The sequence below is a fragment of the Enoplosus armatus genome, chromosome 11 (assembly GCF_043641665.1).
Source record: "Enoplosus armatus isolate fEnoArm2 chromosome 11, fEnoArm2.hap1, whole genome shotgun sequence".
Classification (NCBI taxonomy): domain Eukaryota; kingdom Metazoa; phylum Chordata; class Actinopteri; order Centrarchiformes; family Enoplosidae; genus Enoplosus; species Enoplosus armatus.
In genome coordinates this window covers 9745771-9771625 of record NC_092190.1, presented here as the reverse complement: position 1 = coordinate 9771625, position 25855 = coordinate 9745771, and the positions used below count along the sequence as shown (strand labels likewise).

The 25855-nt window shown below is 40.3% G+C and overlaps 2 protein-coding genes across 2 annotated transcripts; one reads left to right on the top strand and one right to left on the bottom strand.

The window, feature by feature from the left end:
* Positions 1-1028: 1028 nt before the first annotated feature.
* On the bottom strand, positions 1029-5685 carry LOC139292635 (cell surface A33 antigen-like). The gene is made up of 7 exons (XM_070914998.1): positions 5634-5685; positions 5182-5348; positions 2764-2977; positions 2444-2608; positions 2170-2286; positions 1955-2078; positions 1029-1791 (listed from the first exon to the last, which is right to left on the bottom strand). Exons 1-7 carry the CDS (start codon positions 5683-5685, stop codon positions 1029-1031), a joined length of 1602 nt encoding a protein of 533 aa, XP_070771099.1.
* Positions 5686-9550: 3865 nt separating this feature from the next.
* pou2f1b (POU class 2 homeobox 1b) lies at positions 9551-23988 on the top strand. The gene is made up of 15 exons (XM_070914606.1): positions 9551-9596; positions 16306-16371; positions 17094-17185; positions 17928-18023; positions 19181-19360; positions 20330-20453; positions 20557-20648; positions 20829-21002; positions 21170-21306; positions 21440-21599; positions 21741-21929; positions 22101-22227; positions 22323-22644; positions 22726-22814; positions 23628-23988. Exons 1-15 carry the CDS (start codon positions 9551-9553, stop codon positions 23897-23899), a joined length of 2166 nt encoding a protein of 721 aa, XP_070770707.1. The 3' UTR covers positions 23900-23988.
* The last annotated feature ends 1867 nt before the right edge of the window (positions 23989-25855 follow it).

Here is a 25855-nt window from a genome sequence, read left to right as displayed (position 1 = left end):
GGCACTCACTTAGCCCCCAATCAACCAAAAAAAAATCATGCAAAAGCAAAAATGCAATATAACCTATACAAAGTTTCCACACACATGTTAAAAACAAGTTTTAAAATAGATGTAAATCTCATGCAGGTGCAGCTGAGGCACTTAATTACTTTTACTCACAAACAATGGGTTAAAAAGAAACTTAAAATCCTAGATGATGTACACATTTTACATGGTGGAGTGACAAAAGAATGCCCTTTTTTGGCCCAAAACAATGTTTTAACAACAATGCCCAAATTAGTGCAGTATAGGTGGCCTGAATATGTGAACTATAAATGTATTACTATTAGTACTGCGACTGCAAACAAACAATATCAATGCTAAAAAGAATTTAAAAATTACATTTTCTGTGCTTAACATTAGAAGATTTTTGCTGAAGGATTCATTTTTATCATGTTACCAGTTTACTCTCACTGGTGAAACTAACCTAACTACAAACAAACTTTAAAAGTGGACGTCAGTTTTAACGCAGACAGTGTCAGACGTTACCAGGTTGACTTGGTTTGGCTGAAGCATATTTGGTGTTGCTGGAAAGTTGTCTGGTGTATTTTTCTCAACTAATTTTAAAAGTCAGACCAGCATTATTTACCGCAAACATTTAAACAATTGAATCACTGGGATTAGTGGATTCACTTGTGGGAGTGAATTAAGTCCAGTTAGCTCAGCTACAGTACCTTGGAAACTCACAATGTCACCGCCTGGGACAGGCTTATATTAGAGACAAGCCTATATTTCTAATTTCCCAATGTTATTATTTGAATACCGACAGAATTCAAGATATTTGTGGTGATGTGCAAATTAATTTAGCTGTGTCTCTTTATGATGAGACCAGACACAAGTCAATCCATAAACCCAGTAAAATATTTAAAAAAGAAAAAACTGTTTCAGTAACACAAAGTTATTCAAATCGGTTTCCATGTTGATCGTCAGTGTAATCGAGGTGTTCACGGCTGCCACCATGGTGATCACAGATTATCCCGACTGCTACATTAGCGATTACTGTGGTCATCAAGACGATCGCGACTTCCACCATAACGATCACGGCGGTCATCAAGGCGATCGTGACTGCCTCCATAATGATCACGTTGATCGCCAAGGCGATCGCGACTACCCCGGTAACGATCAGGTTGATCGTCAAGGCGATCGCGACTACCACTAGTACCATAATGCTGACCATCGAGCCTGTCACGACTGCCACTAGAACGATCACGCTGATTGTCAAGACGATCACGACTTCCACCATAGCGATCGCGTTGATCGTCACGGCGATCACGACTGCCACTGTGGTGATCACGCTGATTGTCAAGACGATCTCGACTGCCACTGTGGTGATCACGCTTATCGTCAAGACGATCTCGACTGCCACTGTGGTGATCACGCTGATCGTCAAGACGATCACGACTTCCACTGTGGTGATCACGCTGATCGTCAAGACGATCTCGACTGCCACTAGAACGATCACGCTGATCGTCAAGACGATCACGACTTCCACGATAGTGATCATGCTGGTCGTCCTGGTAACGTTGAGACTCAATATCACTGCCCTTAGCATCATGTCTTTCTTTTCCACTATTATAACTGTGTTGATTGTCCTCAAACTTATGTCCAGCTGTTCCTACGCTGTAAACATTTTGAGGAACGTCTTTGTCTTCGTGCTGGTTGAGCTGCTCTGGCCTGCTGTTTGACTTGTCGTCCCAGTACTGCTCAGCTTCAGGAGCATCTTTGTCATAAAACTCCACTTCTCCGGGGGACCTGATGGACAAAGAGGGACAAAATACACAAAAGGATGGTGAGGCTGGGTGGTTAGATGAATTAATTAAAGCACCTGTAAACACCACTTACTAACAATCAATACACTTAAACATAAATGTTAGTGGTGGTTTATAATGGCAGAAACACACAGGACATATCATACCCTTCAGCATACTTGTCCTTTTTGCCCTTTTTCCGGCAGCAACAGTAAATGAGAATCCCCAAAAACACAAGACCTGCGAGGACTCCTCCAATTATAGCTGCAGTTGACCCAACGTTCATGCTGCCTGAAGAGAAAGGAGGAAAGATGAGGAGTTTCACACTGCCTGCATTTACAGCTTCAATAACCATTTTGAACTAAGCAAAATATACACTCACCAGGTATCACAGCTAAGGTAAGGTTGCAGCTGGCAGAACCTATTCGATTTGTTGACGTGCAAATGTAGAATCCAGACATTTCTCTTGAAATATTGAAGAGAGATAGAGCTCCATTTTCTGCAACATAATGACGAAAATAAGGCTAAACAATGCTGAAATGATTGAGCTCATTTTGCCATTCTTAACATTGACACTGATGATGGTAAACAAACTCTCCAGCAGCCTGCCAGAGATGTGTGCTTCATAGTAACACATAGATGGTTGAAATGCATACTTTCGGTTGTCTTAGATGGAAATTGTCTGGGAAGGTTTTCCACACTGTAGGTCCTCCACTCAGACACAGGTTTTGGAGATCCCTGCTCAGACAGGCAGGTGAGGGTGATGTTTTGAAAGTACTCTGCTTTCCCCTGAATCCTGCAAATTGGCGGAGAGGGAGGCACTAGAAGAAAACACAGGATTTAACATAAAAAGTTATGATCACTTTATTACACAAGAAGTGCAACAAAATGCAGAATTGATTTTACATCTTCATGGGGACAACATATACTTACAATTATTAACAATAGACAGATAAATAGACTTTTTTATTCTCACCCAGGACCAAAAGGGAAGTGGTGGCGGCTGTTGTTCCCTCATCATCATTGGGGATCATGACACTGCATTGGTAACGGCGGCTGTCCTGCATGGTCACCTTTGTTAAGCGGAGTGTGCTCACTTGTTTGTTGATGTCGACCTCCAAAAAGGCTCTGCCTTCATAAGCAGGTGCAATGTCAATCGGATTGTTTAAAAAGTAGGTGGCCACGGATTTCTAGAGAAATAAACACAAACATATGTGTACAAAAATATATTCTTTATATAATAATATAATATTACAATAATGCCGGCTCAATACTCAACAGTAATGATAATATAATCACGCAAATCCATGCCACATTTCACCATGATATGACGTAATGTTTAAGAACAGAGTGTATCGTATGCTGTACAGTATGAAATGCCAAAATGTTCATTATTAAATGAATAAAAAAACATTGTGAAATGAATAATAATATGAATGAACTGTGTAAAATATATAAATAAACCAACAATTTGTGAAAACAACTCTTAGTTAAACTCTAGCAACTAGCTAGCTGCTGCCGTTAACACTGTCTCTTCACTTTGATGAGTAATAAACCAAACTCACAACCCTGCCAAGCTAGCCAGCTATGTAGGTAGCATGTGCTGCCTTGATAAGCTAAATAAATTAAATGAGTTAGCTGTGTCTGTGTACTGTGTTTATTTACAGCAGTAACTAGATAGTTGATTCAGAATGATACTGACATTGCTCTAGCTAACAGGCGCTAACTGGCTAATTCTGGTAGCAGTTGTTGAGTTTGCTCACTTAAGAGAGGCAGGGGGGACGTGATTGGCTGAAAGGTGAGAGGGCGGTGATCACACCACTGTCATGAAAACATTATGAAAAAGGGTATTTTAAAATAAAAATGTCTGTTATATTTATTATTAAGTCCTATAAAAGACGGAAAATAACGAGGATGAAATAACAATTGATAATAATGAGCTGAGTTTCAATGTTTCAGTGTATTGTATACTACTGCAGACGTATCTTAAATTATTTCACAATTTATTGTTTCATTTATATATTTTCCACAGTTTATTCGTGTCATTATTTATCTCATAATTATTTCTTTATTTAATATTGAGCTCCATAGTAAGAAGTAGATGGTAAAGCCCTCTGAAGCAAATTTGTGATTTTGGGCTATATAAATAAAACTGACTATAAGTAGGGCTATATCTGCTTAGAGCTGAAATGATTAATCCATTGCTCATTCAACAGAAGAATAATCTTTAACTATTTTGGTAAACGTCAAAGAAAAAGTAATTTTTCAAACGAAAATGCCCAAATTTCCCCACCTTCTGCTTTTATCTGTCCTGTATTAAAATAAACTGAATATCTTTAGATTTTGGCGTGTTGGTTAGACAAAACACACAATTTGATGACTTCACCTTAGACTTTACGCAAATCATGAGTCATGGGCATTTTTCAGTATTTTCTGACATTTTATGGACTAAATGATAAATGGAGAAAATAATCTGAAGATTGATCGATAATGAAAATAATCTTTAGTTGCGGCCCTATATCTAAAGAAGAAGAAGAATCGGTAAGAAGTTTCATTTTCAGCAGGTACTTGCAGCAGTTTGTGTGCATGAGGCAATCTTGACTTATTCATCATCCACTGGCCAAAGGTCATTACTGCTACATAACTTGTACATTTGGTATCACATTCAGTTAAAGCACAGGACACCTCCTTATAGAAACTGTTACTCACCACAGTGAATCATTGTCAAGCCACAGTCTTGATATGAATAAAGTGTATATTATTACACACTAAAACCACTTTAAAAAATCACATTAAAAATTGACCCTATGTGGGTCAATGTAACCAGTGTTGGCTCAAAACATCCCCTTGTCTTGGGTGGTTTTTTACCCATGGATAAAATGTTCCATGTTCACTTACATAGGGTACATTTTTAACCCCGTGATTTTATGTGAGTAACATTCTCTGATACCAATGTGATTGAGAATGTTAATAGAGTGGAAGGTACACAATAATATGAATATAAAATGGAGATGTTACTGATGGGGTACTCCAGCAATTTAGTATGCTACTAATATAAAGTTGGGGGACTTGTGAGAGACAAATTTTAAAAATCAAAGCATCAGAGAGCTCCAAAAAATAGACGCTTCCCATAATGTTCTTTGTTTGAAAAGACCTGCATTTGACCTCCTTGTCTGGTAAACACCCTTGTCTTTCACACGTCACGTTTTATTGTCTGTCATACTTTGACTTTTCCGCCCACCACAAAGCCGCAGAGCAACAGAAGACAGGCTGCGTAGCACTCATAAATGATTGCAATATGTAAAATCAGTAGGAGTTCCCCTTTAGGTAGCTCACTACAATATGGAAGATGTTATAACCACACGTTGTGCATGCAGCTAGTTTAACCTCTCACCATTGTACCATCCGCATTGTCAGGGTAAGCTTCCCATGTGAGGACGAGCGTGTTGTATCCCGGTCTGGCTGGGATGAAGGAACAGATCAAGTTAATATCATCTCCGCTTGCAACTTCATATTCTCCCTCTGGAATGGAAACCTGCATACTCCTGCAGCAGGGGAGTACTGAAATAAAAAAGAAATACACAATAACAGATCATCTCTTTCCCAGTCATAGTAGTTTATTTGGTGTTTTTGCAAAATTGGTAGAGGAAAAATACATACATACAGTATGTTTCTTTCAGGGCAAACTGAATAAATGGTTTAACCTACAGGTCTCTTTTGAGTAAACCATAATCCTGCTTCCGGTTGAGTAGCAAGAAGTTGGATTAATGATTAACACTGGTGATAATACTATAAAGGTGTGGTATGGTTTGTAGAAAAGAAAAAGAATACAAGCATAAAGCCTACCTGTGAGTATCAGAAACAGCTTCCGCCACACACGCTGCCTCTTTGTCGTCATTGCTAAATGATGATCAAAATATCCAGCCATTAAAAAATCTGAAATTGATGCTCTCAGTCTGAGAGCGAGTGCCCGCCTAACCTTCACGGTGAATTCCCCGGTATGGAGAAGTTGACACTTCCTGGTAATAAGTCAACAGCTATAGGTCACATGTCACCAGAGGGCCAATCATTGATCGGTTATCCATTTGATTAAACCTGCCCATTAGAGATGAATGTGATAAGGAGGGGACAACAAAAAGCCTTAAATAATAAAATATAACATACAAAGAAGGAAAAACAGACTGTTAATTGATCCTTGATATAGTGAAACATAAATAGATAGATGGATAGATAGATGATGAAGCCAATCTGAAATACATAATTTAACTGATCACAGTCAGAAACTAAGTTTGATTCACTGTTTTGCTGTTTTTGACCTTTTTTGACCTGTGTATTTAATATCCACATCTGGTGGTGTACTCAGTTTGACCTGCAGGTAGCAGTATTGGACTGACAATGATGCTGCATGTGTTCAATACAAGAACTGATCACTAATCAGTAAATCTATCATAGCATAGACAATATAAAAGGATCAGTATCTGATCAGATAATTACCATTGATCTGGTTGCTTTAACCTGCTATAGACTCTCATTTAGAGCTGTGACAGAGAGGTTATTATTTAATTTTTTAACCATTTGTTGTGTGAGAGAGCCAAGAGATTAATGACAAACTGTGACATACTCCCCACTCAACAAACTAAAAGGAGAAAACTAAAGGTATTTTCATAATAAGCACCCAAAGGAAAAGTAGTATTGAATTCACTTATTAACATTGTTCCTTTTAAACAATGATGGAAGAAATATTAAGATTCTTTACTTATATAAAAGTACCAATATGAAATACCCCATTACAAGTTCCTGTGTTCAAAATCCTACTTATTAAAAGTACAGAAGTATTATAAGCAAAATATACTTAAAGTATCAAAAGTAAAAGTACTGGTTCTGCAGAAAAACGGCCTCTGTGACTGATATGTTATTATGTATGAAATTATTACATTGTTAATTCTGGCACATCAATGTGTAAGTAGCAGTGGATCCCAAGGACCACATGAGTTAATTTACTGGTTTTAGCTCTTTAATCATGCTTAATTTAGAGTTTATGTATTTATTTATCTTTCATCAACCAATTCTGTATGGTATGAAAATCAATTAGCAGACTTTCTCAAGCTGTGCATGGCCAGATTAACCTGTTGAGGGGCCCCAGGGGAAACATTAGCCATTGGACTCCTATTAACCCCTCTGTCACTGTCCTCTATATACCCTGTTGTACCCCATGATGTACAGTTCCCACAGTAGATGGCAACTTCATTATGTACCATGTGAGCACAATTTAAACGAAAATGATAAGACTATTAAAACTACATTTTGACACAGGGCCACATCATTAGGTAATAATGCAGCACCCGCTTCAGTTAATATAGTTTGTTAGTGGTGCAAATTTGCAATTAATTAAACCAAAAGTGACATGCAGTGAACGTGGGACTGCCCTATTAACTGGTTGGTAATCAAGCCTTATAGGGTTGTGTAATCAACCATATTAAAGATCCAGTCTGCATTAATGTTTGTCAGTGTTACACTATCATTGACTGTTGATGCAGCTGAAGTGCAGACTGATTTGAAAATACTGTATTGCATTATCTTGTAATAACACTTTATCTTTGACAAAAATGAATGCAGACTTAAGATGTTTACACAACTTATTAACACTTTAACCCCCATTTTGTAGTTATAAACAGTATATAAACACTTAATAAATGGTTTATAACACAATAAAATATAGTTGTAAACAGATATAAGAACATAGATTTTGTATTATATTCATTGTTGTTTTTATCAACATTTTGTAACCTCGCCTATGAAGCATCTGTAACTGGTGTATAAACAGTTAATGAATGATTGATAACACTGTGTGACATAGCTGTAATCACATGAATCTTCATAGCATCATCAAACATTTACTTATTTAATGTTTATTGGTATAGGGACAAGTATGTAGCATAAATCAATGCCACACACCACAGCATTTGTAGCCTAAGCTAATTTGCAATGCCCGTCCCTAGATGGGCCTTTAAAATAAGTAAAACTCAACAACAGATACACAAGAGACAGTACAAAACAAAAACTCAACAATAGGTACGCACATTAAAAACACAAAACTCAGAACTCAACAAAAGAACTACAGACAAAACAATACAAGACACAAACTAATACAATAAAGCACCATAAAACAAGATAATAAAACCAGATCATTCATGACTGCATGACTGATCCCTCTTCAAAAACTGTTTCAGTCAGGATCCAGTTTTAGTTCTGTAGGTAAGGAATTCCATATGTTGATCCCCCGAACAGAAAAAACTGTTTGTCCAAATGAGGATTTACGTAAGGGCACCTTATAGTTCCCACTGGATGCTCCACGTGTTACTGAGCCCAAAGCTCCGAGTGGAACCACAAGGTCACTGAGCACCTGGGGAGCCTGGTTATGTAGGCATTTATGGATGAGTTTATGATTAGTACATTTAATAAAATGATCAAAACTTAACATATTTAATTATTAAATTTAATTATTGTGTCCAAAACTCATGAAGACATGTTGAGCTTGAAGGTTCATTCTTGACCTCAGACAAAAATTCTTAACTCAAGGTCTACTTTTCTGGATCTTTTGATAAATCTTTTAATCTTTTAAAGTGATCATCTTAAGTATGTGTGATCGGCAATAAAAAGGGCTAAAACATGCAATACTACTGGTACGGTCCTTTACAAATGTTCATTAATCTGCACACTGGGTGATTGAATCAAGGAAGGTGATGTAATCTAATGGGTTATCTTGGTATATTAAGATGAGATCAATGTGCAAAATGCAGGAAGTGGCTAAGATAAAAGGAAATGTTCCCCCACTTCACATCCCTACATATTAGAGAAGTGAAATTTCCCTTTTCTGGTCAAGGCGAGGTCAGCAACACATCTGACAATTTGTCTCTCTACATGGTTTCTGGATATCTATGAGCTGGTGCGAGTATGAACCAAGCATCTTTTTACCTCAGTAATGAGTAAGTGACAAATAAAAACAGTGAAAGTACCAGAAGTGACTAATTACACCTAAACAAAATAACATACAACTTTCATCAGGCTACATTACATACACAAAATATGACAAAGGAGACACAAAGGACAACAACATGCAACCAATATGGCTCCATGCTTCGTATTTGATTTTAAAAACTTTCTGGAGATAAAACTTTAAATCTCATCAATATGTCTAGCCAAAAATGGGAAACATTTTGCTGCACCTAGATTTCCAGCCACAAACAAAACTCAGTTTTATGTATCTTGAGTAATACTGCATTATTTTTGGGTACAATTAGATTACTCATAAATCCTGTTATTCCTGTCTTTAAAAATCTGGGTCTTAGTCACAGATAAAGATGATGTGTGAAGATGAAATTCGAAGAGGCAGATTTGTCCCTTTTGGCTATATAAATAGATTTGACTTTACCTGACTAAAGGCTCTGAGGAATTCCTTAATCAAATAACATTAACAGTTTTAAGTATTTAGTAGGGCTATAATATTGTTGTTGTCAAAGACAGTAGCGTATCTGTACGATGGGACTACACTTTTCAGATCTGCCTAAATTCACAGTGTAAGAAAAGTCAAATGATTATTTAAGTATGTAAATATGCCACAGATCACAACACACACTCCTCTCTCTCTGTACTTGCCCAGGCCCTGCTGAGTATGCGCGTGTCTGTGCTCGTGCACGTGTGTGTGTGTGTGTGTGTGTAGCACTGGCAGGCTCAGGGCTGGGATTTCGGGTTAAATATTCAAAATGGCGGACGGAGGAGCAGCGAGTCAAGATGAGAGTTCAGGACCAGGTAATGATTACAGCATTTTACATATTCATACTCATATTCAAACTGTGTTACTCACAATTTATGATAAACGGGATACAGATGAAACGCAGATTGACTAACAGATCGGGATGATATTCAGCGCTGTTTGAGTTTACACACAGCTAGCCGACTGTAATTTGACAGAGGAGGAAACGAGCTATTGCAGTGCGACGGCAAATTACATGGAAACATGCCTCCCCCCTTTGTGTGATTAGACGGCTGTACGCCGCTACATATTCATACCTCTGTCGACAAATACAATTTAGCATATTTTATTAGTAATCGCCGACGTGACTCTGGTTCATATGTGACATATTTAGATAAATCACTAACGCAGTTTGGTTGAAATGAGGATGCTAGCTTGCTAACGTTAGCTCGCCTGCTAACGCTTGGCTTTGTGTTGATGCACACTCTGGCGTGAAGCTTTTTGAAAGAGGTTTGCATATTCATTTTTGGCGAGCCCGGACAGTGGCTGCGCTTGTTTCTTTTCGAGTGCTTGTTTGAAGGGGAATACATGAAATTGTAGCCAACGTGGCTTTTTGTCAAATACAGTGTCAACTCGGTGTGCTTCAGCTCGACGTGATTTTATAGCAGAGCGTTTTCCCCTCAGCCTTTTGTGCTCGGCGCAGTGGAGCCACAGCAGCCTGTTGTGTTATTCATGCGGGCCTGCCTGAGCCAGAGTGCGGAGTTCAGCATATTCCGTCAACCGACGAGAAGCTGGAGCTCATCCTGCGCGGCACAATAACTACATGTCAACACAACACGTTATGACTATATTGACTGCAGAGCGTCAGTAAAATCTAGTCTCGTGTATTCAAATTTAAAGCGGTTGTTTTCCGAGAGGCTAACTGGCTACCCTCTCTAACTTGGTCCACTCGTCTAGAAGCTAACTTTACATTTGCGTTAATTTGATTCAGATTAAACACAAGCGGGATTGTAGCTGTTAGCTGTTGAAGATGATGTCCGTAGTGTTGTGTTTAAAGGTGTTTCTCGCGTCGCCATTGTTTAAGCCGTTAAAAGTACAGTTTGATTGAAGTTGGGCCGAGCACTTTTTTTTCACTTGAGGTGGGAGTAGTCTGGCGTCGGGTCGGTGCTGGTGTGGCTGGCGAACTGTTAATCCATCTCATTAGAATATTTAATAAAAAATTTTTTTTACAACTTTTCATTGCTCCCGACGGAACAGCTTTTAAAACGTAGTTTGTGGGTGTCGTGCCCTTCGTTGTTGCAGGAGTTTTGACCCAGTCTGTGCGTGCTGAATACAAAGATTGTACCTGTGTATCCCCCCGGGCACAGGGAGGGGTAGTGAGGCCCACTTCCGGAAGGCCACAATAATAACAGGCAGGGCATTCTTACTATTCACTCTGCCGGTTTCATGGCCGGGCAAGACACAGCTTGATGGCACTTTTTTTCCCACTCCATGTAGTCAAGTTTGCCTTTTAGTTTGTTTTTAAAAGAAACCGTCCGAAGTGCGTTGTAGTGACACCACAGAGGGTGGGTTTTATTATCTGTCATACAAGAATCTTTACTTTTTGACTTCACAGTCCAAGTTGCTTTTACACCCGAAAAAGTATCCTTACCATCAGACGGATACATGTGAGATGGACCAGGTGTATCACTCAAAACTAGATGGTTTTGACTTGCACAGGCCATGTTGCAGTAAAGGGGTTATGGAATTGTGTTGTGAGTTTTGAGGGATAAATGCTAAGATAGACATCCCTATCTTTGCAAGTCAGAACAGGATATTGAATGAAACTGCAGTTTCTTTGCTTGGTTTGTTTAAATAATGAAATTCAGCTTTATGTCTCGGGCTTAAGTGGTGATTTCAATTGTATTCTTTGTAATGCAAATACACTAAATTCATACCCTGCTTGCATTGTTATGAGGAGAATCACAGGGTAACTTTGCTCGGAGTAATGATGCTATCGCGTAATGGGCAATTGTGTGATATATTGCAACACAGTCATGCTACTAAATTATATCCTTTATTTCCAGCAAAGCCAAGAAAAGGAGTTTTTTTGTTTGTTTGTTAGCATTTTGTAAAATGACATCCTCTGTCTGGAAATAGGCTCACTTACTTAAAAATATATAATTAACGTATTAAACTGGGCTGCTTAAAGAACAGATGAGAAATAATTCTGTCATCCTCACACTTAGGCTACTTTTCTCATTTAATTAGTTTTACAGTTCCACCCTCATTCCAGCCTTGTAGTTCCATCATGAATATTCATTGATGTAAACACAGTTGTTATGAATAATGCATACCTCGCAGTAATAAATTCAGGACATGCCATCTCAAAGTACTGAGAAGGCCTCCATGAAGGCTCCAGTTAGACAAGCTTTTTCACTGTGGAGGAAGAAAATCATAACTAATCAGGGCTGTGTGGTGTGCTCAAAACAGATAACTTGTTTCTGGTGATCTGTTGTAAAGTGAGCAATTCCAAGAAGAAGAACGCCTTATTATGAACATGGCAAGGTAGAGCAGACATTTGGCCTTTATCTGTAAAAACAGGGTTTCTTTAAGACGCACACACAACATACTAACCTGTCAGGTTATATCAGGCTTTGTATGCTAAGCTTTTGGAAGAGTTAGGTTTTGGAAAATAGTGAGGATCCAAGATTATGTACCATGTAGGTACAGGAGATGAGCTACAAAATTGGGGCTTTCAGGAAAAGTAGACACAGAGGAGCTTATGATTGGTGGATGACCTACAAGTTGTTGCATTTACCAAACATGTTACCAAACAAGTGCTGTGTTGTCCCTGATAAATGTGTCCACCACTATCACCAATAAAAATTTGCCAGAATTTAATGAACAGTTTTTAAGTTACAGACAGTTTCATACATTGTTTAAACCTATGTTGTGAAAACAGAGGACTTTGCAAATAAATAGACAGAAAAGTGGGAGAGTTTTGCAGTGAACAGTTCTAAAATCTGAAAAAAAAGTTTTATGTTTTGCTGTTAGAAGAAAGTGAAATACACATCACGAATAGACATCTGTTAATGCAAATATCAGCTTCCTAGGTGGTGAATTCATATTCCTACTCATCATTCAATATTCCTACTTGGCACTCCTTAGAAAATTAGCTTTTATTTGGTTAGATCCCACTTAGCCTATAGACACTGCTAATGACCACCCAAGAGATACCACAGTAACTTAGAGTAGCGTTAGCCCCGTTGCTGTTCATCACACTGCATCCTGTATTTGGTTCATTTGTGGGCTCAGTCCAGTGTGGCTGTTTGTGCTATGTGTGGTCAGATTGTATTGTTTTAATACGTTGACTAGTGCTAAAAACTGTTTTTAAATTGTTTGGATATTCATGTGGAGTCTGCATTAAACCAGGAAGCTTTAGGTTGTTTTATTATTAATTCCCTCAAATTGAAAGATTATCTGTCGTGACCATACATCCTAACCATTCCAAAATCTGCTTAGTGCTCAGACTGGCTCAGCTTTGGAAAAGTGGTCTTGATGTATTCTGTGTTTAAGATAAATAATATAGATAGTAGGGCAGAATGTGGATGTGCTAATTAAGTTTTGCTCCGTCTCATGTTGAATCTCTCTGCTCACATTAACGGCTCTGCAGTATTCAGCCAGCCTTCCCATATTACAGTGCTAATGAGGTACCTATTTAAAATTCTCTTCGCAGGATATTTGTGTAATGCATTGTTCCACAGCAGGGTTTTGCAAACCATTCAACCAAGTAACTGTATATGTGTTGAAGCGCACTGCTGATAACTGCCTTTGCATTCACTTCTCCTTTGTTTTTTCATTTGGTTACATGATGTGATTGTTGAAGAGGTCAGACAGACGAACCCTTCCAGATTTTTTACACTAATGTGGTATCTGCATAGATCTTATAGTGGCCGTCTTGGTAAACAGTAGGCTGGAGTTTAACTAAACACTGCGCTGTTTGAAGAGATCAACAGTGTGAGGGTGGTATGGAGTATAATGCAGGGTTCATTTATTGTTTAGGGCAGTGACTTCCAAACAGGGATACTTCAGCAGTTACCAGAACTAGAGACAGCTTCTCAAATGTGAGAACTAGGCTGCTTTTCTGCGTCAAATATCATAGTAAACTGAATATCTTTGGGTTTTGGACTTTTGGTTTGACAAAACAAGGCGTTTGAAGATGTCACAATTTTCTGACATTTCATAGAAAAATAGCCAGGGGATTAATTGAGAGCTATAGAGACATACATGGAATTACAAATTGGAGTGAGGCTAATCTTTAGAATATTTTTTTGTCATAATAATCGATAAACTACCAGCTACACTACCCCCATTGCACAGGACGTGCCTCCCACCAACCTGAGTCAGTTGTAACACTGTAACATCACAGATCAGATTGAGAGTTTGTGAAATTGAGGTAGCATGGGTGTAGAAAAGTTGAAATAGACGTCTAAAAGTAATGAAAAAATGGTGTAAACTTCTAGCTTCTGCCACTCCAAGAACATAAAATTAATCAGCAACTATTTTAAGTAATTTTTCTAGCAAAAATACGGAATATTAATTGGTTCCAGCACTCAATTGTGGACATTTTATCTTTTGTATAATTGTAAACTCGACTGGTTTTCGACTGTTCATCAGACAAAAGATTTTTTTAGTTGTAGCCATATTTAATAAAGTTAAATAACATCCTGTTTATGATCAGTTCAAATGAGCACTTTTGGGACATGATGAGTAGTGTTGATGAAGCGGTACTGATGGGGCTTTTAGGTGTTCATCAGACAAAAAAATGGTTGGTAACCACTGGTTTAAGGTCTTAGGTTATTCCCCTCATGTCCTCGCACTCTGTTTGTTTTTCAGTATGTACCGTGTTAATACCACCCTGCCCTCTTGGCCTCTTGGTTTGGTTCGGTCAACTAGTATGTAAATGCCTTTTGTCAGGCAGCAGGATAAGTGAAGAAGTTGATGAGAGCTTCAGCCAGGAGCAGTTGCTGTGGATTTAGCTGGTAAGCCCCTTCCCCTGTAGACCACAATACAGCCAGCCAGTCCAGTCATTCTGATTCACTGGACACCTGTGCACCATCGCAGGCCTGTTTCCCCGCTGTATTAATTCTTAGAGCATGCTGGAAGTGAATTTAAAAGGGCTCCAAAATGAAATACTAATGGAATGTACAGCTAATCTAAATATGCTAATCCTCAAACACTTCATAAACATAGACAGCAACAGCCCACCACCCACTCTCTGTAGTCGCTCGCTGTGGAATGCTTTAGCCACAGGGGGTCTAGCAGTAATGACAGGCTTGTGGTGGATTAATGTGGAGTTATTTATTTCCGATTGAGCGAGTCCCCCTCCCACTCATACTCCAGACCCCCCTCCCTTTTTAGCAGTTAGGCCAGGTCTCCATGACTCCTGGAGATACTACGAACGAGCAGTCTTAGACGTTCTATTAATGCAGTCCACCTTGCTAACATGCCCAGACCACCGCAGACAGGCCTCACACTGCATTCTGGGATATCTTCAGCCCTTTACCTGCTCTTAGCTAATTACTTTTTAGCCGCATACTCGCACAATAATTGGTCTTGTGCTGCTGCCTCCCCTCCCTCTGCTGCGCCAAGTGCTAGTTTGAGCACCCCCCCCCCCCCCTTCTGTGTCGTCCTTATTCCCCTGTTTTTTATCGTCCTCCAAAAGCCATCCAATTAATATGCTAATGAGCTGATAAATATTTATAGGGGTTTAAATTATGCAGAAAGCTTTCAGAGCCCGGTGTGAAATGCGTCGCTCGCAGGACTTCAAAGCCTTGCATTGCTAACGAGGCAGGGGCAGATTTGCATACGGCTTTAATCAGCTGAATACTGATTATGCTTCATTATAAGAGTTGGAGGGAGGGGAGCAGAGTTGGAGGAGGCCGCCAGCTGCACTTGTCGTTTGTTTCATTCCAGCAAGAGAGGGAGAGGTTGAACTTTTTCAGAAGTACAATCTTGGCACACGAAAGAGGGAGAGAGAGCGAAGTAGGCACTGTAAAAGAGAAAGGGGCAGAGCTATAAGAAAAGAGAAGAGTGCAGAGAGAGGGAAGGAGAGCTGTTTGCCTAAACCCTGTTGGCTTTCCCAGTGTGCGTATCCCAGTGTTATTCAGTGAACCGTGCGGTGGACAGTGCCACTGTGTCTGTGTGTAGCTCTGCTTGTATTGAACTCTGCTCGCTGCTGACCAGTGGAGAGTGAAGAGAGGGAGAAGTAGGAGGAGGAACAGAGTGCCGGACACCCTGTCGGTGGGTTTGCCCGGCAGAGGCAATTTTTCCATGATAGGTTTTGCAGCCATGCTGGAAAACACAGGTGGAGCAAGAGCGGGTGAGTTTTTGATGAGGGGCTCAGCTGAGTTTTGTTGCTGCTTCGTGTCCTTGTGTGAAATCGGGAAGGTTGATCTGGCACTCTTTGCATTCGAATGTTACTTACAAGCGTTTATTGTATTAATGTGACGTTGACGATGTTATCATGGCATTCTTTCTGACAGGTCGTGACTGTAAATGCAATTGGATTGTGTTGGTGTTCGGTTGTGTTGTTTGCTGCTTTGAATTGTGAATGTGACTGAACTGTTATATTGCAGAATAGGTGTATCAGGCAATTATGGGATATACTCAAGGTGACAAAAGTGAGAGCGCTCCTCTTATCATTGAGATGAGGTTGTTATGCTTTTTACTGACAGTGGGTGTGAGTTTGTCTCACTATCTGTCTCTGTCTGGCTCTTCCAGATGCTAAAGTGAATAATCAGTCAGAAACTACTAAATGTGCAATGGAAAGTGGTGACGGGAACACCGGTGAGTGACCACCTGCTTTTTTTTTTTTTTTTTTTTCTTCTATACTGGACTGAAATCAGGAGTTTTACCTCCTCATTCAACAGGTTTCAAATTCATAGCCAAAATGTTTGCAGCGCAAATCAGAAAAAGCTCGCTATTGACTCAGTTAAAAAGAAAAGAGACATGGCAGCCTTCCAAAATCCTTGTGAGCAATCCTCTTTGTCAAATTAAGTGTTTACCTCACAGAGCAGTTTCTCCTTGCTTGTGCCTATTGAATATCACACTAATTTGCTCTGTGTCGGTGCTTCAGTGAATCTGTGATCCGAATTATTGAAACTCAGAACGAACATTGTAGATTCAGTGCTCAGCGTTATATTCCTATTGTGTAATGGAGAGTGCAATGAATGAAGTAAATATTAATGTATGCTTCCAATTTTCGTGTAATCCCATAGTGTTAATATTTAATTCTGTGATGATTCACCAGCCTGCATTTGAGCAGATTTATGCAGCTGTGTAATGACTTTGGATCATCATTGCAGTTACATATGCTGTCACTTATTAAAAATATGTTTTTAGTCTATTTTTCTTGCACCTGACAGCAGTTTATTCTCCTTCTACAGGTTCACTTTGGGCTTCTAGTATTGTGATTCTCATTTTTGTGTTTAACCAACAACAGCTTTGATTATAATAATAAAAAAACTCGCTCTGACAGCACGTTTCATTAACTGTATTTCTGTCCTCAGGAATCCAAACCAATGGGTTGGACTTTCAGAGGCAGATGGTGCCAACCACAAGTGCAATCACTAATGCACATGCACAAGCCCTCCTCCAACAGGTAACACATGATGCACACCATCACGTACTTTACCTTAAGTTACTTTTTGTTGTGTTGAACAGCTATTGTTATTGTATAGGTGTAGTGACACAGCTTAACTGTAGTTTTACAATGAAATACGGTATGAAGTTTGAACAGAGGAATGCTCATCAGCACGCACACATGCACAAGCAGAAAGAGTTCATTTAAATGAGCCAGGCTCTCCTTGTGTCGCCTGGCAACACGGCAGATTAATCAAGCCTGTATGCTAATTAGCTGCTCTGCGGTTGCTCGGAAACAGATGGCCGAGAATATGCAAATCTATGCAGAATTTACATGCACTGCATAACAGTTATTTTAATTAGCATCTCAAATCTCCCCTCCCTTCCCATTCACTTTCCTTGTCTCTGAAGGCTGCAGCACATTTTAAATACCCACTTTCTCACTTCCTTTTTAATTCAAATTCCTCTCCCTGCTCAAAGACTAAAGGCTCATTCTCAGAGAGCCGTTCAGGTTGCACAGAGATTTCATGTTTCATTATTTTTTCAGTTTTATGCTTCTTTTATTTAGACTGTTACTTTTTGTCTGAATTAAACATGCTTTCAACTGTCTTTGAGTTCAAACATTTATGATTTTATTTATATTTTTATGATAACTATGACATGACTTATTTGACCAGGCCTACCTTGTGCTGTCAACAATGCTCAGTTACACTCGTAGGAAGATTTCCTCTAAGCCTCCCTCTTTGCTTCACCTCCACTAGTCTAAGTCGGAAGACTCGAGTGCTCTTCCGACCTCCGTCCAGCAGAGCGTATTGCCTCAAACCCAGCTAATGTTGGCTGGGGGACAGATTGCTGGAGTAAGTGGCCTGTTGCCTAATTTCTTTGAGTTAAAACCTAGTCGTAGCCATGCATCTGGGGTCACATCTCAACATGATCAACCCTGGCTGAAGGATTGGTTGATGAAATGATCGCTTGCCCTGATTCTGTGGCTGAGGCTGGTGTCTTCTCTGCCTGTCTGCCTGTTCATCCCAGTGGTTGTTAGGCTATGTCCAAATTCTTCCACGGAGGGATGTGTTTGGACATAGCCATGATGTGTCTGTACACTCATGGTCAGGCCAACCACATGAGACATTTCATATCCATCCATGTTCCTCCCTGAGGCCATTCCTGTAGTTGAGAAGACCGGCCGGGTTTGAATGCGGGAGTGAATGTTTACTGTGCATGTGGATTTGAGCTTGAACATGACATCAACATGCTCATTTGCACTTGTGCCTGGCTCAGCTGCATGAGTCTTCTCTCCATTTGCCTGTCTGGGCTCATATTAGTGTTTCCACGATATGGAAAGTTTTAATACTACTTTGTATACCTTTTCTGAAAAGTTCAATTAAATAGAGAAATGTTGATAAACAATCAGTACTTTGACCTTTGACCTGATGTATTCAGTGCGTTGGCGATCCACTTCAGTATCATCTGTAAGGGTGTGTTCATACAAATTGGAATAATAAAATAAAGGATAAATCTGAATAGACAGTCTCGTTCATGGCAGCAAACTGGAGCAGCCATTTAAACAACTGTTGGCAACAGCATCAAATAATGCAGTCCACCTGTTGCAGGAATTAATTGAATAAAAAAAGGAAAGGAAGGAAAACAGATTCCTAGTCGACATGTCGAGACTATTGTGTAAAATGTGTTGTGAATGTTTTCTGCAACACACACGTTCTTGTAATGTCCCATTGTAATTTTGTAGTAATTATTATCATGTTAGATATTGAACTTTTCATGGGTATCGAAGCCAAAACTCAATTATCATGACAACACTAACTCATCCTATCTCTATGATGTAACGTAAAACTGATTTGTCAAGACGCTACTCACTGTGTGTCTTTCTGATTCCCCCCTCTCTCTCTCTGACCTCTTGTCACTACTGTGGTCCTCTGTCTCTCTCTGTCTCTCTCTGTCTGTCTGTCTATCTTTGTCTGTGTCTCCTGTGTCTCTCTCTCTCTCTGCTCTTCAGTTGACCCTGACCCCAGCGCAGCAGCAGCTGTTGATCCAGCAGGCCCAAGCTCAGCTCCTGGCTGCGGCCGTGCAGCATTCAGCCAGCCAGCAGAGCAGCACCACTGGGGCCAGCATCTCGGCCTCTGCAGCCACACCCATTACCCAGCTGCCCCTGTCACAGCCCATCCAGATTGCCCCGGTAGGACACAATCACCCATTCACCAGGGTTATTGCAAATATTTTAACAAAACTTCCTGTTTGTAAACTCGCCACCACAGTTAGTTTCCAAAGAAATATGGGACTTACAGTATATGCCATTTCAACTTGATTAAGAAACCGCTATGAGAAGGCTAAATCTGAAAACACTGTGTAATATAGTAATAATATAAATGTTTTCATTCTGTTTTCAAACCTAAATTCAGACAGTTCACATCTGGTTCTGGGATTTGAATTAGTATTAGAAAATAATTTGTGCTGAAGCAAACCTCCCGGTGTAGGTTACCTTCTGTGTTAAGTGAACACATTTTTATCAGGATCAAAATAAAACTGCATTCATGAACATTCTGCATCTGATCTGAATAATGGATCCAAACAGAGAATACACATCTTATAGATGAGGAGTCTGTAGTCGATCAGAACGTATGACTGTTATTGTTTTACAACTAGAATCAACTGCTGACTGCTTTTCTGGACAATCAGATCACTAAGTGAAATGTGAATAATATGGACATTTAATAAATAACTCATGTTTAGGTTTCAGACTAGACGAAGACAAGGACCAAAATAACAGCTCTGACTGTGTGTGTGGTAATGGCTTTAAGACAGCAGAGTACCTGAGGACTGTTAAATTAAAGAACTACTCCACATGAATACATACAGCGACATTGAACTGTGTTACTGCAAATAATAAAATACAAATACAACATTGGTTGGTGTATATTATATTTATTGGCTTAATTGATTTACCTTGTTCATTAAAATACAATGATCAGACAGTATTGTAATTCACAGTTTAGTCTGACAAAAAACAAAGTTAGGATGTATGTTTTCCAGTTGTAATGGTGCCACAGCAAAACTTCTGCTGTGGTGATGTAATTTTAATCTGGTTTATGTTATGAACAGCTTATTTCTCTACATGGTTTTATTGATGTATTTTTTTTTCTGGCAGCAGCTACAGCAGCAGAATCATTTAAGTCTGCCTCAGTTTGTTCTGGTGCAGCCTGGCCACCCGATCGCCACGTCACTGCAGCCCGCTCAGTTCATCATCTCACAGACACCGCAGGCCCAACAGGGTAAGTAAAACACCTTTAGTGTTTGAAAAGAGCTTGATTCCAAGTATTTGATTGTTATAGAGGCATTCTTTTTATCTGAACTCCCTTGTCTTTCACTCTGTAGGCATTTTGCAAGCCCAGAGTCTTCTAACTCAACTACCTCAAAGCCAAGCTAACCTCCTGCCGACTCAACCAAGCATCACCCTTGCAACTCAGGTTGGTAATGATGCAAACACCACTTTAAAACTAAAAAGAGGTATCTCAGTTATACTGGCAGTGCTGACACTTTTCCAGGTGTTTAAATGAAAACACACTACAAAGCCAACGCTTCTACATTTCCCCTTTGCTGACTCTTCTTAATAACAATCACATTTTGTATTTTGCTGTTCTCTGTAGCCTGCAACTCCAACCCGCACAACAGCAGCCACACCTATTCAGTCCCTGCCCCACAGTCAGACACCACCCAAACGGTTGGATACCCCCACTCTGGAGGAGCCTAGTGATCTGGAGGAACTGGAACAGTTTGCCAAGACTTTCAAACAGAGGCGTATCAAACTGGGCTTCACACAGGTGTGTGTAAGAATGAGTAGATCCTCACATATTCAGTGATTGTTAGATTTTCATTTCCATGTATTTTTTTGTGTGGATATTCTCTGCAGGCACAATTAATCGTGATGCTGGTTATTACATTTTTCATGTTTCTCTGTCTCTCTCTCCGTTTCCCTCCTTCTCACTAGGGGGATGTCGGCCTGGCCATGGGGAAGCTGTATGGAAACGACTTCAGTCAAACTACCATCTCTCGCTTTGAGGCCTTGAATCTGAGCTTTAAGAACATGTGCAAACTCAAGCCACTGCTGGAGAAGTGGCTCAATGATGCAGGTTTGTCCCTGAACCCACCTGAATGAGCGATACAGAAGCACTGCATATGTATTCTGTAATGGGCAGAGGGCAGTGTGGGTGTTGTGTCTTTACCTTGTCTTTACCTCCCTTCTCTTCTTTTGTGTCGGTGCTGTTTGTGCAGAGAACCTGACTTCTGACCAGTCCCTATCCAGCCCCAGTGCCCTGGGCTCCCCAGGCATGGGATTAGAAGGGATCAACCGCAGACGGAAGAAGAGGACCAGTATTGAGACCAACATCCGAGTGGCCTTAGAAAAGAGCTTTCTGGAGGTGAGAAACTCATATTCCTGAAGTTAACAGTATTGATATATGGCCGGGCTATCTTGACTAACCCTATAATAGATGTAGCAGTGATTGCAATAGTCTCCTCAGTGCTGACAGGGAATCCCTGGCTCTTTTGCCCCCTTCAAGCAGAACCAAAAACCTACCTCTGAAGAGATCACCATGATCGCCGACCAGCTCAACATGGAGAAAGAGGTGATTCGGGTCTGGTTCTGCAATCGCCGGCAGAAAGAGAAGAGGATTAACCCTCCCAGCAGTGGCAACAGTGGAGGAGGCAACACCCCCATCAAAACCATCTTTACCCCCAGTAGCCCGTTGGTAAGGATGGACACACCCACATGTAGTTTGAGGATCAGTTACACTTTTATTTGGAGGTTTATCATGATGTAGGGATTTTGTTATGTGTTCTCTGGAATTAGCTAACATGCCAAAATGTTTATTTTTTTTTTTTGTAGCTCATTAAATCCTCTCTGATATTCTGTTACCCAGGTGGCCAGCACAGCAAGCCTTGTGAGCAGTCCAACTATTAACACACCCACCACTCTGACTGTAAACACAGTGATGCCTCTCACCAGCACCAGCGTCTCCAGTTTGTCTTTCACAGGTGTGAACGTCTGTGCTTGACATGTGCCTTTGATGAAAGTGTGTATCTAAATAACGCATAATAAAATTTAATGTTAACTTGTGTTTTCTCCCCACCCTCCCTCAAAGGCACAAACACAGCATCCGTCATCTCCACTGCACCTATGGTTACCACAGCAACCACCTCTCCATCTTTAAGCCCGTCGCCAACAACCATTCAGCCCACGACCACTGAGAGCAGGGCTGGCACTCTGCAAACCATCTTCACCCAGGCCCCGACCTCCTTAGCCACCACGTTAGGGACTGGTCAGGTGATGGTGACGGCTCCAGGGTTGTCTGCGGCACTGCAGAGTGCTGGCCAGTTCTCCACCAGTGCCAGCTTTGCTGCTATGGCTGCTGCTGCTGCGGGGCTCAACCCAGGACTGATGGCCTCCTCCCAGTTCGCTCCAGGGTTAGTATTGGTCATGTTCAAACAAGGCCTCTGATTATTACTTCTGTGGATGGTGTCTAAATTATCTGACTGTGTGTCCAGGGGGGCCCTGCTCAGTCTGACACCTGGTGGCCTTGGCAGTGCGCTGAGTCCTGCCCTCATGAGCAACAGCACCCTGGCTACCATCCAAGGTGTGTACCAATGTTATGACAATATGGTAAATACAGTACAAATATTTTCTAATCTGAAACAATACACACCCAATACATACCCAGTTTCACAGGCAGTCGCATGGTATGTAGCCGGGGTTCCCAACCTTTTTTGCAAAGAGAGAGAGAAGCCTAAAGTAAGATTGTTTGCTCTGCAGAGGACATCATAATGGTTATTACTAAATAAAAAAAATACATATAGACCTCTTGTGATAAATTTGTATAAATAAGTATCGCATACTTTTTGAGAAATCCTGTCATTTCTTTGAGGCCAGTTAGCAAATGTTCCAAGGCCTAGTACTGGTCTGTGGGTTGGGAAGCCTTTTGGTATGAGGACCAAACCTGACTCATTAGGAAACAGATGAATTAATGAATCAATAAAGTGGCCAAAGAAGTGGATTTTATAAATGAACAAAAATAACATGAGTAACTAATAACTATAAAATTTACTAAGAAAATTGTAAAAAAAGATTGTGAAACTCCATCATGGGTTAATCAAGATAACCCATTGTTTGTATAATTTGTATAATGAATGCTAAGATTTAATGAGGCCAAAGTTGATTTGCATATTAACAGCAAAATAATTCAGGCCACGCCCACGAGGTTAATCCTGCTGAGAGAAAATTACTTCTCTGGATGGAGAAATGAATCCTGCAGAGTGATCATACATCTCGATGAGGAAAAAACAAATCCTGCAGAAAGAAACGTTGTGCAGTGACAGTAAAAACTCTTTTTAAGACATGATTGGTCTTCCATACTTGAAACTGATGACCAACTTCTTCATCTTCTCCACAGCTCTGGCATCGAGCGGCACAATCCCCATCACCTCTCTGGATGGCAGTAACCTGCTGTTCGCCAACACCTCTGCTGGCAGCACGCCCAACCTGGTGACAACGCCGCTCTTCCTGAACCCCCAGAACCTGTCGCTGCTCACCAGCAACCCCGTCAGCCTGGTGTCGGCCGGGGCGGGGGGGCTGCAGGTCACTGCTGATGGTCATCATCAAGCCACCACGGCTGCTGTGCCTGTGCAAGCCTCGACCATTACCACTGCCTCCAAGGCTCAGTGACGCCAGTCGGGCTGCGTCCTGAATTAACGCCCTATTTCTTATGTCGTGCACTACTCCTATCACACCATGTAGGGAATAGGGAGGTCGTTTGATATAGGCTCTGTGCTTCACTAACCACCCCACCTTCTTTCCATTGTATCTATCATTATTTAATCCTTTTGCTGCCACCAAAAAGAAAACAACCTCAAATGAGGTTGGGGTTGATTTTTTAAGTTTGTTTCCTGTCTTTTCCTTTATGATTCTTGGATGTTTTTTTTCCACAAACAGTAGCCAGATGGACACTGTTGTTGGCCTGCCGCTCCTCATGAACCTTGACAAGTGTCCAGGAAGAAAAATATCCTCGACACCATCAAGCTGTTCACATTTTGTATATATGTATCCTCCTATTTCCAGGTCAGAATTTTCTCTGAAATACTTCTAACCAAAAACTTTAGGATTTTGCTCTTTTAACATTCAAGCTAAACTGATTTACTACTAATTTCACAATATTCATCATCACTAATGGGGATTTGTGTGTCACCCCATCTTTAATTATCTCTTGAGTATTTTGGACAGGCCTTTGACGTAACTCATATCAAAGTTATATTGTAGAGACTTTTTTTTTCCTTTTATCTTTGCTGTCTATATTTTTGGACATTTTCAGAACTTTGTAAGTCTAATATTAAGTTAAGATTTAACTATCAATTTTTAATCGAGGTTATAAGGCTTTAAAAACAAGTAATAAGTGGCCGATATAAAGGTTATCATTGCTTTAAGGGTCGGAGGGACCAGATGTGTCTCTCTGAGTCTCTCTTTCTGGAAACACTGAGTTTTACATTTCGCGGCGGTGGCAACGTAACTGCCAGCTTTTGTAAAATGACGGTCTGAGTGTGGATCATAGACACTGATAGAAGATGACTGAAAACATTACATTGAGAGCTTTAAAAAGAGCTGCAGACGTGCAGTCCCGTGTCCGATTTAAGGATAATTTGTTTTGGGTGGTGGTCCATTGGAAAACTGTATATTATGTTTGGATTCAGAGGTAGAAATTAGAAGTCTGCATGTGTTGTCTACAGCTCAGGCAGATGCTGAGAGTTCAGTTAACTGCATGATCCACGAGGCTCTGCAGCGTGCTGGTCTGTTTTGTGGCGGACTAGTCAGTGGGCATGGCCATCATACCAGATGTATGGTGGCATTGGCTAGATGGGGTTATTGTATTGTGTTTTTGTTTTGTTTTTTCTTTTTTAATAGTAGTACCGTCGTATCTACTTGTGCACAGTATCTGTACCAAAAAACTGGATTGATGAGCTGCAGTCTGCCTGTTTTGGGAGGAATGAAATTCTGTCTTTTTATTTGTCTGCAGTCTTTTGACTGGCTTACGTACTTTAAGATATACCAAAAATATTTGTTAAAATAATTGCTGTGTGTAGTCGGTGTAGCTTAGTCTAGTCAATATATTTATGAGTACAGAATCTCTCTTCATTGTCAACAGAATATAGAAATGCAATATTTTGATGATCATTTTCCAAAGATGACCTTTTTTTTTTTCATTTGACCAAGTGTCTCATAGCTCAAAATTTTAATTGGCAGCACGACTGACCAAAAAGAGAAGGATTGGCGGGTCGGGGCATGAGAAAGTAGTTTCCTTTTACTGTTCTTGAATTGGTTTTTATCACCGGGGCCTCGCCCCTAACGCCTGATCCTGGTTTTCTTTGAGCCATTTGATGGCTTGTTTTCCTTTGTTTTGGCAGTTTTGGTAGCAGTTTTGGACTTTTCTGAAGCATAGTGGAAAGGTTCTGTTTTTTGGTTTTGTACTAATATTCAGCCATAAAACAACAGCTTGAACCAAAGTGGTTTTCCTCAGTAGTTGCTGTGCCTGTCTGAGCACACAAGTTGCCGTTCACACGACTTCTAACTCTCCACATTGCTGATAAATTATTACCCCTCCTTTCCCCCCTTGGTTAATATCTGATATTC

What these genes read in the sequence shown, in the direction of transcription:
- pou2f1b (XM_070914606.1), top strand. Translation starts at nt 9,551, where the DNA reads ATGGCGGACGGAGGAGCAGCGAGTCAAGATGAGAGTTCAGGACCAG. An exon ending in TCAAACTGGGCTTCACACAG is followed by an intron (nt 21,003 to 21,169) that starts GTGTGTGTAAGA and finishes CCTTCTCACTAG; the next exon opens with GGGGATGTCGGCCTGGCCAT. An exon ending in CTGGAGAAGTGGCTCAATGA is followed by an intron (nt 21,307 to 21,439) that starts TGCAGGTTTGTC and finishes CTTTTGTGTCGG; the next exon opens with TGCTGTTTGTGCAGAGAACC.
- LOC139292635 (XM_070914998.1), bottom strand. Translation starts at nt 5,685, where the DNA reads ATGACGACAAAGAGGCAGCGTGTGTGGCGGAAGCTGTTTCTGATACTC. An exon ending in TCCATCTAAGACAACCGAAA is followed by an intron (nt 2,287 to 2,443) that starts GTATGCATTTCA and finishes ATTATGTTGCAG; the next exon opens with AAAATGGAGCTCTATCTCTC. An exon ending in TACCTTAGCTGTGATACCTG is followed by an intron (nt 2,079 to 2,169) that starts GTGAGTGTATAT and finishes CTTTCTCTTCAG; the next exon opens with GCAGCATGAACGTTGGGTCA.